This window comes from Taudactylus pleione, unplaced genomic scaffold (genome assembly GCF_031769625.1).
Source record: "Taudactylus pleione unplaced genomic scaffold, aTauple2 ptg001431l, whole genome shotgun sequence".
Taxonomy (NCBI): domain Eukaryota; kingdom Metazoa; phylum Chordata; class Amphibia; order Anura; family Myobatrachidae; genus Taudactylus; species Taudactylus pleione.
In genome coordinates this window covers 164560-183218 of record NW_028285830.1, presented here as the reverse complement: position 1 = coordinate 183218, position 18659 = coordinate 164560, and the positions used below count along the sequence as shown (strand labels likewise).

The 18659-nt window shown below is 47.4% G+C and overlaps 1 protein-coding gene across 1 annotated transcript in view; it reads right to left on the bottom strand.

Moving 5' to 3' along the window:
* DNAI3 (dynein axonemal intermediate chain 3) overlaps positions 1-18659 on the bottom strand; it is a 174089-nt gene that overhangs the window by 142188 nt on the left and 13242 nt on the right. The window contains exons 2-4 of the mRNA XM_088463700.1: positions 5811-5906; positions 2112-2219; positions 912-950 (exon numbers count right to left, since the gene is read on the bottom strand). Coding sequence (XP_088319826.1) covers positions 912-950; positions 2112-2219; positions 5811-5904 — 241 coding nt within the window. The 5' untranslated portion in view covers positions 5905-5906. The remainder of the gene's footprint in view (positions 1-911; positions 951-2111; positions 2220-5810; positions 5907-18659) is intronic.

Below are 18659 nucleotides of genomic sequence, written 5' to 3'. Positions count from 1 at the left end.
GAGCCGGACGCTATTTGCGGTCGTTCGTCCAGAAAATAGGGGTGGCTATTCAAATGAACCGTTCGCTCTTTGCGGTCTGTTCACGCCTCTATGTCTGAACGAGCGAACAAAACTTGCGGTCGTTTTTTGAAAAAATACGCCCCCTGGCCGCTCGCATCCTACGTCATGTCCGCTATTTATTAGATTAATCAAGTACATCGACCAGCGTATGAACTGCTCGCTATTCTTGTGGTTGGTTTTTGCTACCACAATCTTGCGAGCAGTTCTAACTATAAAATAACCCAGTGACGCGGTCAATGACGCTACTGTATTAATTATGCACACCCATAAAACGCCCGTTTTGACCTTTAAGCACGCCTGCGTTCTGTTCTCCACTCCCCGTTTTCAAGCACCTTCCCCTGTTACCACCCACATACGCCTCATTCTGTCACTCAAAATAGCAGGCATTCGCTATATAGCGAACAAACGATTTTTGGCCGCACTGACTGGTTTGCGCATGTGTATTACGATCCGTACGCATGCGCAGTTGGGCAAACATCGCTCGGAGCGAACGAGCGGCCGCTTAGGAGCGGCTCTGAATCAGGCCCACTGTCCCCATTTGAAGTAGCGCAGATTCTCGATAATCGGGAATCTGCGATCAGCAGTATCAGTCCCATAGTTCCCACACGCTGGGACAGAACAGAACCGGAAACCCCAGCGCGATGTGACTGAGACAATCGGCCCCTACTAATCGGACATGTATACACAACGAGACTACGCAGCTAACGTTACAACCTGAGTATTACCTCCGGGGAGTCCGACAAATTATTTAAACAGTTTTATTTCATTGACTTTAGCAGCTTTTCCCTGTTTGTGCCCCAGTGCTCTCTGCATCATCCCAGTACCCTGCGTACTAGCACACCGTAACTTACCTGAGCTGGCCGATGCTGGGCGCGCTTCATGCTTTCTAGCTAGAAATAAGGAGAGAACGTCGGTCAGTACATGGGTCAGAATAAAGAGACATTTATCAGTAGGTTATAGATATAAAGTAAAGGACTGTCCTCCCCCCTCCCCCTCCCCGAGTATCACTGTCTGGGGTCCTGCTCCTGACACCCTGGAGCCCATGTCCTTACTGACTGAATACACATCTTTCTTCTTACAGGAAATAAACATTACGGCCCTGGGCTGACAGTACATCTGTATTATCCTCAGTATGGTGTAATATCTGTACAGTGTATCTTGGAGCTGTGCATGTCTTGGTTGTAAACAGTAAACCTGACCCTAATGTGGACGATAAATGGATCAATAGATAATAGATAGATCTGACAAAATATTCTGGTCCCATGATCCACCCACACACACAGATATTACCCAATCCACGCCGAAATCTGGTGAGGTCACACACATTCTCCAGAAGGGGAAAGGGGGCACTTATTATTCATTTTAAGAATCTTTATTATCGTTGGAAGTCGCGGCAATAACGTTTTTTTGTTGGAACGTACCAACCTATGTCAGTAAGGGGTAAAGGGGTCACATGTGTGATCGCTGTGCTTCCGGGTTTGGACCCCAGCACTACTAGAGCGCGATGCGAAGGCAACTAGATGGGCATTGTGATCACCTACAGCCCATCGGAGAGGGACCACAAGATCCCTCTCTGCCAGGGCTGCCCCACTGAAGGTAACGGGATAACACCATGTGAGGAGATCTCCTGCTTTCTGTGTTCTTACATTGAAGCAGCAGTTTCCATAGATTTGTTAGGGCAGGATTATTGGATAAAGAGGCCCCTGAGAACCTTCTGGTCACTGAATAACTGGGATATCCGTTCTCATCCGGAGCACTGTAACATTATAGCTTCCCTGTATTATTACGGCTCAGGGAACACAGAGGCCGCCATACAAACAGTGGGATAAATCAGGCCACGACCGAAGCTTCCACGCTGGCCCATCATCCACAAACCCTACCCGCACACATCACAAATCAATAGGCCCAATAATAGTGGGAATAGCCAGCAAAAACGGGGACTGCGGAGGTCTATGTGCCCTCAGGCTGGTGTATGGGGCATTGTTGGAATATACCAGCTCTGCCCAGGAAAACAGACACAGGAATGAGATATAACAGTATAATGAGGTTACCGGAGTCCTTTGCTTTTCTCTTTGCACTCCCAGATTTCTTGTCTTTACTCTTTGATCTTTGTGAAGATCCCCGAGAAGGAGACCTGGAGGCGTCCTGTGCGGACACTGCTGCAATACACAACACAGCAGGTGACATGGCGTAACTTACAGAGACGTCTCCCTGACGCAATGCGCTGACAGCACTTACAAACAAAGGGCGGGACTCAGAGATGGGCGCTGCTGCAATACACAACACAGCGGGTGACATGGCGTAACTTACAGAGACGTCTCCCTGACGCAATGCGCTGACAGCAGTTACAGGCAAAGGGCGGGACTCAGAGATGGGCGCTGCTGCAATACACAACACAGCGGGTGATATGGCGTAACTTACAGAGACGACTCCCTGACGCAATGCGCTGACAGCAGTTACAGACAAAGGGCGGGACTCAGAGATGGGCGCTGCTGCAATACACAACACAGCGGGTGACATGGCGTAACTTACAGAGACGTCTCCCTGACGCAATGCGCTGACAGCAGTTACAGACAAAGGGGGGGATTCAGAGATGGGCGCTGCTGCAATACACAACACAGCGGGTGACATGGCGTAACTTACAGAGACGTCTCCCTGACGCAATGCGCTGACAGCAGTTACAGACAAAGGGCGGGACTCAGAGATGGGCGCTGCTGCAATACACAACACAGCGGGTGACATGGCGTAACTTACAGAGACGTCTCCCTGACGCAATGCGCTGACAGCAGTAACAGACAAAGGGCGGGACTCAGAGATGGGCGTTGCTGCGTCCGTACTTTTGTCTGTTGCCGTAGTCGCGGCTGCGATAATACAATATGCAAATGATAGTATCAACCTTCCCCTGGTGTAGAAGGGCGTCACTGAATGTGCAAGCACTGAGACGCCCACTTTCCGTGCACGCTGTAATACCGCCGGTGACTCTAAGACACCACCATTGACGCCCCATCGCTCACACCCTATAGCAGGCGCAGTTTCTCTGACTATGGCCTCTGTGGCTGCGACATCTGGGAACGGAAACGCTCTCACTTACACACCAGCGACGCTCCCATAACAGACTTTTTTTGCGTTCTCATCTAACCACCGCCCAGGAATGCCCGTCACTCGGCCGCCCCATTTCTGACAGCGTCTGTCCCGATCACGGCAGCCCCTCCGTGCGTGCACTCTATGTGACGCCTGCGCCGTGCGGGTTTTTGAGAAGTTTTTGCACGTGCGCAGCTGCTAAAAAAAAAAAATCGCTCAACTACAGTAACATCGTCGTTGGGTGCGGATTACTCGCGTCTCAGAATCAGACCCAGGATGTGACCATAATAATGATGACACGGGAGAATCACAGATATATTCACTATTTATGGGCTGGAAATAATTAGTTATAATAACACCAGGTAGTCACTTAGTGGTGTTAGGTCGCCCCATGCGGCTAATACGGACACGTAACATCAGTGCCACGCTCACCAGTCCTTGGATAACCACGCTGTAATTCTGGAAGACATTCCTGCCATCCGGAAAGGAAGAGAGATGATAAATTGCTGCAGTTAGTGAGCGATCAGCATTAATCTGGTCATCTAAGAAAATGACAATAACTCCCCCGTTTGTGAGAACATGGAGCAGTAGGGATCATCTGCCCAGATCTCCGTCCTCCCCAGCTCCGTAGGGCTTTCCCTGGGCTCTTTGTACCACTGACTCACAAACGTACAGAGGGCCTGATTCAGAGCCGGACGCTATTTGCGCTCGCTCATTCAGAAAAAGGGGCTGGCTATTTAAATTGACCGTTCGCTCTTTGCGGTCTGTTGACACCTCTATGTCTGAACGAGCGAACAAAACATGCGCTCGCTATTTTGAAAAAACGCCCCCTGGCCGCTCGCATACTACGTCATGTCCGCTATTTATGAGATTAATCGAGTACATTGACCAGTGTATGAACTGCGCGCTATTCTTGTGGTTGCATTTTCCTACCGCAATCATGCGAGCAGTTCTGGCTAATAGACAACCAAGTGACGTGGCCGATGACGCTGCTTTGTTAATTATGCACACCCTTAAAACGCCCGTTTTGACCTTTTGGCACGCCTGCGTTCGGATCTCCACTCCCCGTTTTCAAGCACCTTCCCCTGTTACCACCCACATACGCCTCCTCCTGTCACTCAAATTAGCAGGCATTCGCTATTTTGCAAGCACACAATTTTCGACCGCACTGACTGGTTCGCACATGCGTATTACAACCCATACACATGCGCAGATGTGCGAACATCGCTCGGAGCAAGCGAACGGCCGCTTATGAGCGGCTCTGAATGAGCTCCAGTGCCTGGTGTGATTAGCAGTTCATGCACCGCAGACCAGTTGATATCATCCCTCCTCAGGAGCCTGACCACGTCGGGCGCTTGCACTTTGCAGTCACCTGACTCTCCTTGTACTCCGTATAAACGCACAGATATCACAGTCCAAGGGGCGACATATGGTCCTGACCTCTGTATATTTTCTGCAGAGAGGCAGACCACGCCTTAAGGTGCGTACACACGGTGCGATTAAAATGGACAATATGAACGATATCGATCATATCGTTCATATCGTGCATTTTTCGTCCACCACTGACCTGCGATGCGCGGGGCACGTATGGTCGATATCGATAATCGCCCGTGCATGCAGGCCAACCTGGTCACTATAGGGACCCGCGATCGTTATAGTCGTTGGTGTATTGGTGGTGTGCTAGATGATCGACATCAATCGTCCAACACACCCGGGAGATCGAACAACGATATCATTATCAATCGTCCTATCTGTACGCACCATTAGACTGTCGGCCCTGGATCACCCCTCTGCCAGTGCCGCCTAGGTGCCCTGGCACCTGTGCTAGCCCCAGTTATATGTGACCAGTGCAGCCCATGAACGTTATACATGACAATACAGGGATGCTATGTGCACCTCACTTATCCAGGGCTTACTTCTCTGTCCAATACCTGGATTATATACAGTACTGGATAACTGTCCCTATTTTTGGCTGAAATCTGCTGCCCAGTTTTTATTGTATTATGGGCCTCATTCAGACCCACTCGCAAGCGGCTGTCCGCTCGCAAGTGGGTCGATGTTGTGCTCTGCGCATGCGCACGACGGCGGGAGCTCCGTCGTGCGCATGCGCCAGACGCGACGAGCGAAGGACTTTCCTTCGCTCGTTGTGTCTGATCAAAGGGGGCGTGCTGTCGAGGTTGATTGACAGCACGCCCCCTTTGGTGGGCGTGCCGGGGGCGTGCCTCCCTGATGGGGCGTTCCCACGGGAACGCCTCCCGTCAGAAGCCGGCCCCACTGACATCACTAGTGATGTCAGTGGGAGTGATTTTGGCTCTGATAGAGCCAAAATCACTCCGGGCCTTGCGGTTGAAAACCTCAACCGCAGGCTCCGGCTCGCAGTTTCGATGGTCGCGATGGTCAAGACCATCGCGACCATCATCCTGCACGCTCGTATATGCTGTGGGTGGTGACCCACAGCTATACGAGCGTCCAGGAGGACGCTCCATTTTTATGGAGGGCGGCCCTCGTTCAGAGTGTGCGCTCTGCTCAGAGCGTGCGGCCGCTAACGTGCGGCTCTGAATGAGGGCCAATGTCTTTAGGTGTTTTCTTTGTTTCAAAAAGCCAAAAAAAAAAAAAATCTGCTGAAAAAAAAACACTTAAATGTTGAAGCCCCCACAGAGCGTAGTTACCAGAATCCTTCTCTTTTCTTTTCGCACTCCCGGTTTTCTTCTCTTTACCACTTGATCTTCGGGAAGGAGACCCTGACGAATCCCGGGCGGACATTTCTGGAAAATAAACAGCACAGGTGATGGACATACAAGCGATTAATGTGTGACATCACATAGACAAAGCGCCAGATCTTACGTGTACAGGACACACAGCAGCCAGAGAGACAAGTCATGGACAGACAGAAGACAAGGGTGGATCAGACACTGTCAGTTATATCGCCATTATATGCTACTTACTGTATATAGCCTGGAATATGGTTGTGTACATATGTATGTATGTATGTATGTATGTGTCCCTTATTTGTGGGTTGGTTATATTATGGGGAAGTTAGCTGAGGAACACTGACCTCCGTTACTTGGATAATAGAGAGCAGGTGATTATTACCTGTGTCTAGAGCGCCATCATGTGGCCAAAATAAGAATGCACCTAACTGTATCAGGTAACAAGAGGCATTACAGACGCAGCACACACAATTACTGTATTATTATTTATTAGCAGTTATTTATATAGCACACACATATTCAGCAGCGCCATTCACATCATGTAATTAATCACGGATACAGACGGACACATATTGGCCACACATCAGACCTTTATCAATCGCAGATAGCAGCTATACTACACATAATGAGAAAAGCAGCCAATCTATAGGGTATATAATGCACATCCCCAATAATGCCATCAACTACGAATATATACAAAATGGGGAACAGCGCTAAGTGTCCACAAAGAGCGAGGGACAAATCAGAAACAGATATAACCAGCTCATCATCATTATTATTATTATTATTGAGAACAAATCTCTCAGTAATAAACCAAATGATAAGATAATTAAAAGATGATCATCTTGCTTGTTTATTTATACCATTCGCTTATGATTATGTCATGGTCAGTAGTAATCGATACTTTCCAAATAAACACTGTAGTCTTCCTTTCAAATATGGTAAATAATTAACAATATTGTCAGAATACTCAGAATATATAATAAAGTAATTGTTCATTTAAAGGTGCATACACACTTTACGAATTTTTTGAACGATTTGTCGCTAACGACGTCGTCATCGTTCAAAAAATCGTTCAGTTTCTGAGTTATAACGATGAACGATAATCGTTCAAGCGCGCTCCCGTTTGTAGTGATCGTTCATCATCGATTTCAGACTGTCCAACATAACGATTTTCATTAAGGGAAGGAACATTTTTCCTTCATCGGTGTAAAAATCGTTCATTACACTTCAAAAAATCGTTCACTTTTTCAAGGGAAAATCTGACAGAAAATCTTTGGAAGGCGGAACCTGCAGTTACCTGGGGGAGTGTCCATAAATGTCCCCAATCACATCGCTCAATGGTGGGGAATTCAAATCAATGCGCTGTTTGGGCGCACTAAGGATCTCTTCTCGCACCCCGCTGGGGATGCGAGGAGAAATCCAACCAAAGTATCGGGCGCAATTTTTCTGCTTAGCGCTGCGCTAACAGCCACGCGCCCGGCACTTTGGTCAGAGAATGCTGGTTAACGCGCCTTAACACCCTTGTTAAGGAGAGATAGGCGCGATAACCGTCATTCTCCGACCACACAGCGCGGTGTATTGAAGTGCTGAATTCCCCCCAGTGATTGCTGCTTCTATGGGGCCTAGCTATCAGAGCAAATATTAAGGATCCCCCCTGATTAGCTAGGGGAGGACAGCAGCAGAAGTCAGAGATATATACTGTGATCCCAGGCTTTCAGGGGGTACAGGCATATATTAAGGATCCCTAGATATCAGAGATATCTGCTGTGATCCCCCATTTTCATTTACAAAAGGAGCCCCCATAGTTTCTAGTTTCTATGGGGGCTGCTTAGATGTCAAATTTACCAAGCTCCAGAACGCAAAGCTTTTCTCAGGAAAGACAGCGCATGTGCAGTACCGCAGCGGGGGCCCCTGCACATGATCAGAAGAGAGAGCGGGGGCCCCTGCACATGATCAGAAGAGAGACCGGGGGGCCCTGCACATGATCAGAAGAGAGACCGGGGGGCCCTGCACATGATCAGAAGAGAGACCGGGGGCCCCTGCACATGATCAGAAGAGAGAGCGGGGGCCCCTGCACATGATCAGAAGAGAGAGCGGGGGCCCCTGCACATGATCAGAAGAGAGCGGGGGGCCCTGCACATGATCAGAAGAGAGAGCGGGGGCCCCTGCACATGATCGGAAGAGAGAGCGGGGGCCTCTGCACATGATCGGAAGAGAGAGCGGGGGCCCCTGCACATGATCAGAAGAGAGAGCGGGGGCCCCTGCACATGATCAGAAGAGAGCGGGGGCCCCTGCACATGATCAGAAGAGAGCGGTGGCCACTGCACATGATCAGAAGAGAGAGCGGGGGCCCCTGCACATTATCAGAAGAGAGAGCGGGGGCCCCTGCACATTATCAGAAGAGAGAGCGGGGGCCCCTGCACATGATCAGAAGAGAGAGCGGGGGCCCCTGCACATGATCAGAAGAGAGAGCGGGGGCCCCTGCACATGATCAGAAGAGAGCGGGGGCCTCTGCACATGATCAGAAGAGAGCGGGGGCCTGCACCAGGGCCCCATCACCGTGGCCCTGCCTGTGGTAGATGCAGGCGGTGCCATGGCAAGCTGCTGCGGCACAATGCCAATAGGTAGCCTGATTTAGGCAATGTCAGAGACCAACACTACAAGTAACATGCAGTAGCTTACAATCAGTCACTTGATCTTATTGTGGAACGTGCACTAAACAGATAAACACTTATTATTGGCGATTGGTTGCTGTGGCTCAGGGCACAGTGTTAGTAAATGAGCACTAGACAGATAAGCACTTATTATTGGGATTGGTTGCTGTGGCTCAGGGCACCGTGTTAGTATATGAGCACGAGACAGATAAGCACTTATTATTGGTGATTGGTTGCTGTGGCTCAGGGCACCGTGTTAGTAAATGAGCACTAGACAGATAAGCACTTATTATTGGTGATTGGTTGCTGTGGCTCAGGGCACCGTGTTAGTAAATGAGCACTAGACAGATAAACACTTATTATTGGTGATTGGTTGCTGTGGCTCAGGGCACCGTGTTAGTATATGAGCACGAGACAGATAAGCACTTATTATTGGTGATGGGTTGCTGTGGCTCAGGGCACCGTGTTAGTAAATTAGCACTAGACAGATAAGCACTTATTATTGGTGATTGGTTGCTGTGGCTCAGGGCACAGTGTTAGTAAATGAGCACTAGACAGATAAGCACTTATTATTGGTGATTGGTTGCTGTGGCTCAGGGCACTGTGTTAGTAAATGAGCACTAGACAGATAAACACTTATTATTGGTGATTGGTTGCTGTGGCTCAGAGCACAGTGTTAGTATATGAGCACTAGACAGATAAGCACTTATTATTGGTGATTGGTTGCTGTGGCTCAGGGCACCGTGTTAGTAAATGAGCACTAGACAGATAAGCACTTATTATTGGTGATTGGTTGCTGTGGCTCAGGGCACCGTGTTAGTAAATGAGCACTAGACAGATAAGCACTTATTATTGGTGATTGGTTGCTGTGGCTCAGAGCACAGTGTTAGTAAATGAGCACTAGACAGATAAGCACTTATTATTGGTGATTGGTTGCTGTGGCTCAGGGCACCGTGTTAGTAAATGAGCACTAGACAGATAAGCACTTATTATTGGTGATTGGTTGCTGTGGCTCAGAGCACAGTGTTAGTAAATGAGCACTAGACAGATAAGCACTTATTATTGGTGATTGGTTGCTGTGGCTCAGGGCACCGTGTTAGTAAATGAGCACTAGACAGATAAGCACTTATTATTGGTGATTGGTTGCTGTGGCTCAGGGCACCGTGTTAGTATATGAGCACTAGACAGATAAGCACTTATTATTGGTGATTGGTTGCCGTGGCTCAGGGCATCGTGTTAGTATATGAGCACTAGACAGATAAGCACTTATTATTGGTGATTGGTTGCTGTGGCTCAGGGCACCGTGTTAGTATATGAGCACTAGACAGATAAGCACTTATTATTGGTGATTGGTTGCTGTGGCTCAGGGCATCGTGTTAGTAAATGAGCACTAGACAGATAAGCACTTATTATTGGTGATTGGTTGCTGTGGCTCAGGGCACCGTGTTAGTATATGAGCACTTGTGTATTTGTAAAGGAAAACTGCACATATTTTTATCATGGCCTCTTATGAATCTGTGTATTCTAAAATCATCACCATAATAACTTGCTATTTAAAGAGAGAAAAAAAACTGTGGTATTGCTGGTTTAAAGTTACCAGACTATGCACTGGCACAGGAGGAGTGGATAGCTTCCAGCCCGGACTTCCGATCACAGGTTGGGGTTTCGATCCCCACTTGACCTTGGGGTATCAGGGATTCCCGCTTACCATCAGTGACCGCCTGTCACTGACTCTGCCCAGGGCGCTGTGGGCGTGTAACAATGCTGCCACCACCGAGCTTCTCCTATCAGCACTCTGAACTGCTTTCGACTATCCAGGCTCCTCCCTCGGCACCTGGAACTGCGTTTGACTAGCTGCGGCCACACCCCCTGATTGGTGTCGGCTGATTCCTCCAGATCCCTCGCAATGGACCAGCTCTGCACGGTAGCTTGGCAGAGGGCTTGAACTTGGAGACGCGGAGCTCCACCCAGAACAGCCGGAGAACGGAATAGCGTGTGGCGCAATTCTGTTGGTCGCAGGATTGAGATGTAACTGAGCAATAAACAACTTGCCTGACTACAAAGTCTTAAAAAAGACCTTCCTTCAAGTTGAAGGGGTACATTAGCATACAGAAATCTTATCAATCAGCAGCTCTTCTCCTCAGGGATATACACAGATGTACAATAATACCAGGCACGAAGCCTTATGTTACTCCAATACACATTACCACAGGGGGTAAGTCCGCCCTGGGTTCCCCTTAGCCAATCAGGCTCTCTCGCAAAGCATAAATAAATACATCTTATATTTCACAGAAATGAAATCAATTTCCTTGATACCACCCAAAAACATTTGGTTCCCTAATCACAGACGGAGTTATCATATACTGTTTCTGAAAAGGTAAATATAATGCAAATTCCTATTGCATTCATCTCACCACATGTCTATGATTAAACCAGTTTGGGCTTTCTGAGTCTTACACCTTCTAAGCTCTTAAGGGGGATATCCACTAGACGATAAAGTTGAACGATTGAACGATAATGATAAAATCGTTCGAACATCGTTTGAACATCGTTTGCAAATCGTGCAGTAATTGTTTCTAACGATGTACGATGCGCGCTCCCGCTGGTCGTTTGATCGTCTCCTCCATCGACTGAACATGCAGGTCAATTTCACTTGATTGCTTAAAAATCGTTTACACATCGTTTACACATCGTTCACGCTGAACGATCAAACAATGAACCACTGTCTGCCCACTATAGCTGAAAGCTCTGAATCACAGATTAAAACAACATAGTTTATTGTTAGATCTTTTGCAAATCGTTCAGAGTGGAAGATCATATTTCAAGGGAAACTTCAAGGGAAAATCGTTAAGAGGTTGGACAGGGATAAAATCGTCTAGTGGATGCCCCCCATTACACACAATAGAAGCTTCTTTATACACAGATTGTTGTTACCAAACGTGCTGGGTATTGTACCTAGAGACACCAGAGACCTCTGCAGCACATTTTTCAGTGAAAGTGCTAAACGAAGGTTTGGTCACTACGTCAGGATAAGTAACATATTACCAGGAGGTGAGAAGGTCTCATAACCATTTACTTTTAAATGTTACAGCCGTATAAAACAAAGTAACTTATACTTTCCTTATAAGCGCATAGGCTAGTCATTTAAAAGTACATATCCACAACTGCGCACAGCACATTGAATAACATGTTCAAACACATTATTTATACATTCGCAGTATGACGCACTGCGCTTAAAAGTCCTTTGAAAAATGGTGTATCGGCATGAGGGTTAATCCCTTCAATGTCTTTGCAGCCATATTAATCACGTGTGGTCAGCCTGTGGCCACAGCCACCCTCTTTCATTTTCCCAACTTCGGGATAGATTTCACCTCCCCCCCCCACTCCCACTTCCTAATGTTTTTACAATCCCGTCATTATATTCTTTCTATAGAGGATCCTTTCTCTACTACTCAGACCCCAAATGCTTTATCTGAGGTCCTCGCCTTTAGTCGTCTTAATCAATTTAAAATCCGATATCTTTACCCAGATATAATTAAATCTGACTTTATGCGATGGTCCAGCATTGCCGAGGCATGGCATAATGATATATCGGATATATTGGATATTGAATCTACTCTGAATTATACTGCCAATATTTTGTCAGCTCTTAAATCGGCCTCCCTCCAGGACTTACATCTCTCCTGTGTATAGATCATACACAGGGGACTCGGAGTCCAGGGATTGTCTGAAAGGTCAGCGGCCCCATGGTACAATGGGCCTGATTCAGACCCACTCGCGAGCGGCTGTCCGCTCGCAAGTGGGTCGATGTTATGCACTGAGCATGCGCACGACGGAGGGAGCTCCGTCGTGCGCATGCGTCAGACGCGACGAGCGAAGGAAAGTCCTTCGCTCGTTGTGTCCGATCAAAGGGGGCGTGCTGTCAATGTTGATTGACAGCACGCCCCCTTTGGTGGGCGTGCCTCCCTGATGGGGGCGTTCCCACGGGAACGCCTCCCGTCAGAAGCCGGCCCACTGACATCACTAGTGATGTCAGTGGGAGTGATTTTGGCTCTGATAGAGCCAAAATCACTCCGGAGCTTGCGGTTGAAAACCTCAACCGCAGGCTCCGGCTCGCAATTTCGATGGTCGCGATGGTCTCGACCATCGCGGCCATCACAAAGCACGCTCGTATAGCCTGTGGGTGGTGACCCACAGCTATACGAGCGTCCAGGAGGACGCTCCATGAAAATGGAGCCCGGCCCTCATTCAGAGCGTGCGCTCTGCTCAGAGCGTACAGCTCTGAATGAGGGCCAATATCCACAGCTTTTGGCATTGTGGAAAGATCAGTAGGTTCTGGGATAAACGTATTGATTATCTATAGGCTACTCTCAGACTCAGACTTCCTAAAACTGCGGAAACCCTTCTTCTCCTCGTGGGAAAGTGATACATCTTTAGGGGCACATATAGCCCTCCTAACTGTTATGGTTACTACAGCCAAACAACTTATTCTGCGACACTGGATATCTCCCACTGTAGGAGAATGGAAAACCGCGACACCGGATATCTCCCACTGTAGGAGAATGGAAAACCGCGACACCGGATATCTCCCACTGTAGGAGAATGGAAAACCGCGACACCGGATATCTCCCACTGTAGGAGAATGGAAAACCGCGATACTGGATATCTCCCACTGTAGGAGAATGGAAAACCGCGATACTGGATATCTCCCACTGTAGGAGAATGGAAAACCGCGATACTGGATATCTCCCACTGTAGGAGAATGGAAAACCCCGACACTGGATATCTCCCACTGTAGGAGAATGGAAAACCGCGATACTGGATATCTCCCACTGTAGGAGAATGGAAAACCGCGATACTGGATATCTCCCACTGTAGGAGAATGGAAAACCGCGATACTGGATATCTCCCACTGTAGGAGAATGGAAAACCGCGACACTGGATATCTCCCACTGTAGGAGAATGGAAAACCGCGATACTGGATATCTCCCACTGTAGGAGAATGGAAAACCGCGATACTGGATATCTCCCACTGTAGGAGAATGGAAAACCGCGATACTGGATATCTCCCACTGTAGGAGAATGGAAAACCGCGATACTGGATATCTCCCACTGTAGGAGAATGGAAAACCCCGATACTGGATATCTCCCACTGTAGGAGAATGGAAAACCGCGATACTGGATATCTCCCACTGTAGGAGAATGGAAAACCGCGACACTGGATATCTCCCACTGTAGGAGAATGAAAAACCGCGACACTGGATATCTCCCACTGTAGGAGAATGGAAAACCGCTCTGTTGGAGATACTACATCATGAGCGAAGGTTGGCCACCTTCCATATAGAAAAAGGGGTCGTAACACTTCATAAGAAATGGGGCAAATATATTGAGAAACTACCAGCTCAGATATAGACCTCTATCTGGAAGGTATTTGAGAATACGGAATGGTTTATGTTACGACAGGTTACATAGGCTGGGACCTCATTCTACTGCATACTTGCCTACCCTCCCGATTTGGTCGGGAGCCTCCCGAAAATCGGTTGCCGCTCCCGACCTCCCGGGAAGGCAGGCAATTCTCCCGGCTGCCGCCCAACCCTCCTATCCCCCCCGCATTGACCCCTGCAACCCCCGCAGCGGGGGGGGCGGTGACGCGATTCGCATCATTTTGGCCTCGCCCCCTGCTACACAATGCCTATTTTATTGGCATTGCATGGCTGGGGCGGGGCCAAACTGACGCGATTGCGTGACCCCGCCCCCACCACGCCTTCAAGTGATGTCACCCACCCGGCAACTCCCCCTTGTACCGGCCACGCCCCCCCTGTCCTGCCGATCTGGCTGCTCCCTCCCGGAAGGAGCAGCCAGAAAATCGGCAGGTATGTTCTACTGTATTTGCACCCTGACATGTACCAATATATTGTAATTCTGAGCTGACCTACATTTTGTCAATAACAGACAATATCGGGACTTATTTGAATATACTTTTTTTTTCGTATCCTTTGATTTACTTTATTTTGTTTACTTGCTTTTTTTTTTTTCTTTCATTTCCCCACTTTCTTGCACCTATTACTGTGTTTAATCTTCTTGTTAAATGTTACAGTATATATATAACCGCAGCAATGTTATAGAGTATCGCAAATTATTCATGTTCACTTCTGTTGAATTGTAATGTTGTTTTATTTTGATTTTTATACTGTATATGTAAAAAATGGACTGAGGTAATAATTAAGCTACCTGTGCCCAAGCATGGAAATCCTTAAAACCTGGACTGTAATGGGAACCTCTGGTATAACAGGCAGCATGAATATGTTTATACAACTATGTACAGGTTGAGACTCCCATATCCAAAATGCTTGTGACCAGGGGTATTTTGGATATCGGAATTTTCCATATTTTGGAATATTTGCGTACCATATTAAAATATCTTGGGAATGGGATCCAAATCTAAACACAGAATGCATTTATGTGCTATATACACCTTATACACACATACACCTTATACACATATACACCGTATACACATATACACCTTATACATACAGCCTGCAATATTTTCAATAATTTTGAGGCTCAACAAAGTTTGTGTACAGTACATGAAATTCATTTATGTGTCATACACGGAATCGGTATGAAATACCGCCGGCCGCATGGCCAGCGGTTCCATTCCCGGCAGCAGCAGTCCGACACTGGAACAGATCCCGGCAACGTGAGCCTGACAGCGCTGGAAATCCCGATCGTTGTAAGCTAAGTATAGACTAACCTAACCCAACCCCCTAACCCTAATCCCCCCTGTAAGTGCCTAACCCTAACCCCCCCCCCCTTCCCAGCTGCCTAAACCTAAGTCCCCCAGGGAGGTGCCTAACCATAACCCTCCCGGGGGGGTGCCTAACCCTAAGTTCCCCCCCCGGGTGCACTAAACCTAACCCTCCCCCCCCTACGATCAGGATGCCGGGCGCCGGTCTCCTGGCGTCGGTGAAATGAGCGGCGTCTACATCTAGACACCGGGCATTTCACCCCAACAAGGGATATGACAGTGGGGAAGTCAGCTGTCGGTATAAGGTTAGCCGGCTTCCCGATTGCATCCCTCATATACACCTTATAAACACACAGCCTATAGGTCATTTTATACTTTACTTTTAATAATGTTGTGCCTTAAACAAAGTTTGTGTACATTGAACAATCAAAAAGCAAAGGTGTCACTATCTCAGTCATTAAAAAAATTCCGTATTTCGCAATATTTGGATATGAGAGACTCAACCTGTATCACTTTATAGCAACATTCATTCTCTTTGCAGAACATTTAGTGCCTCAGGGAACAGAGCAATGTATTCACCGAAAAATTATGTAAATAAATAAATAAATGGACGGACGGACGGACGGACGGATGCCCCCTTTTATATTTACCATGCAGGAATGTAGTATAGAACCATTGTAGTGTTCCACTGCAGAACCCAACCAGAAGGCTGAGCACATGATTAGTGAGTCGGGTACAATCAGGTGCAGTTCTGCTTCAGTAACTTGTAAATACACCTGCGGGAGAGGCTTCCACTGTAATTAGTGATAGAGCCACTATATCTGTGAGTCAGCTTACGGGAGATGTAATGTGACGTGTAATGAACAGCAAATCTCTTATACAGATAAATCCCTATTTTATGCTTTTTATCGGAATGGGAAAAATTGGGTCTAAACTGAGGGAGAAGACTAAAAACAGAGAAAATAATGCAGACACCATATTCCTGCGGTCGCTATGATGCTGCGCATTTTATTGCTGGTTGGCAGATTTTTTTATTCTGCTGGGAAAGTAACGCAAGTAGCGTTCAGCTTGTATTACGGTGCATACACACGGTCAGAGTTTTCTTCAGATCTGAACGATAACGTTTTAAAAAATCGTTCAATCGTTCATATCTGAAGGAAAATCTGACATATCTGAACGATGCGCGTTCCCGATGATTAGATAACTATATCTGACATCTGAGGTGTTTGCAGTCAGATTTGGACGATTTCCATTCATTTTAATGCAGTCAAAAATCGTTCATAGTTCAAATCGTTAGTCAAATCATTTAGTTCGTTCATCTGACCGTGTGTATGCTCCATTAGGTCCAATCCAGAGGTTCCAAAATGCGGTCCTCAAGGCTCCCCAACAGCTCAGATGTTCAAGAGAACCATGGTTGAGCACAAGTGACTTAATTAGTACCTCAGTCAATTTGATTTAACCACCTGTGCTCAGCCATGGATGTCTATTAAGGGGCACATCCACTAGACCACAGGTTCTCAAACTCGGTCCTCAGGAACCCAAAGAGCTATTTCACACACTCCGGTTCTGGCCGGCCAGGCAAGAACCGGGCGTTAGCTGGCCAGGGTTTTTCAGGCACTCTGTGCCTTTCAGCCGCTTTTATTTATTTATTTTGTTATCCTATTGGGTATTCGCAGCAGCAGTAGCACAAGCCTGGCCGGCAGAAGCCAGTGTGTGTGAAAGGAAACATTGTTTCCCCCACACTACTGGCGTGCATGGACGGCATGGCCACGGCACCGTCCTGCATAGTAGTTTTTTCCGGCTATAACACGGCGACCGTGCCGTGGCCATGCCGTTTGAAAGGACCCGCTGAATTCCTGCATGTGCTAGATCTTACACCAGGCTGAAAACCGGAGTGTGTGAAATAGCTCGTACAGTGCATGTTTTGCAGGTCTCCGCACATAATTACTAGTGAAACTGTTAGCTGCACCTGTGGATCTTTTAAAACGTGTCAGTGACTTATGAATACACCTGTGCACCTGCTGGGTGACCTGCAAAAAGTGAACTGTGTGGGTTCCTGAGGACCGAGTTTGAGAACCACTGCACTAGACGATCTACTCCCTGTCCAATCCCTAAACGATTTTCCCTTGAAATTTTATCTTTCAGTCTGAACGATTTGCAAACAATCTTCAATAGATCATGTGAAATTGACCTGCATGTTCGGTCGACTGACGAGACGATCAAACGACCAGCGGGAGCGCACATCGTTGATCGTTAACGACCAAACACTGCACGATTTATAAACGTTTTTTAAACGATTGAACGATAACGACGACGTTATCGTTCAATCGTCTGCTAAAATGTGTAGTGGATGCCCCCCTTAAGGTGCGTACACACTGTGTTATCAATAAAGACAGTACGATTACGACATTGTAATCCCCTGCAGTGCCTACACTGAACGATCAGTCGCTCAGTGCAGGCACACTCCATCATTCCTGAACATGCCAATCTGTCTTTATCAGTAGATTGGCCTGCATGTTCAGGCGATGGACAATGTCGGAAACGACCAGCGGGCGCGCATTGCTGGTCGTTTCCTACATTTTAGTGCACGATTACTGAGCAATTGCACGATTACGACATCGTAATCGTGCAATCGCTCAGTAATATCGCCCAGTGTGTACACACCTTTACAGGCCCCCACACATGAGAGATTGATTTCAGCAATCGTGCAATCGATTGCAGATTGCCACAATCTATTGAAAAAGGGAAAGATTTTTATACACAATCGATTGAAAATTGCACGATTGCTGCAATCAATCTCTGATGTATGGGGGCCTTAACATCTGAGCTGTTGGAGAGCCTTGAGGACTGCGTTTGGGAACCTCTGCTCCAATCAGTATAATGTTTATGCCTGTTGCTCATTTCCAAGAATTTCGAATATCTAAAAATGACCATAAATTATTTTATTCTGTATAATGAATGCAATCCACAATTGCAGTAAACGTTGTCCCCGCGAGTTATGATCCTGGTAAATTGTATAAGTCTTTCACGTTTGTGATGACTTCTCCGGGGGAAGCTGACACTGCGCATGTGCATAGCGTCAGCTTCCGCAGCCGGAAACGCCCACTCTCCCTCCCGGCGGTAGAGGTAATATGTAAGCTCAGGGGGAGGGAGCGGAGGAGGGAAGGGGCGGCAACTCAATACGGCGCTGGGCGCAGCACAGCCTAGCACCGGCCCTGCTTGTAGATAATATAATTGCATAGTGTACGCCCAGCATAGCAATTATCTGTCCAATCTGGCTGGTTGGAAGGAAAAGCTGGTAATGTATGGGAGCAAATGACAGCTGATCATATGGTTTTAAACACTGAAAAAAGGACAAAAACAAATGTTCAAATTGGTTACATTTGTGTGTTTCAACCA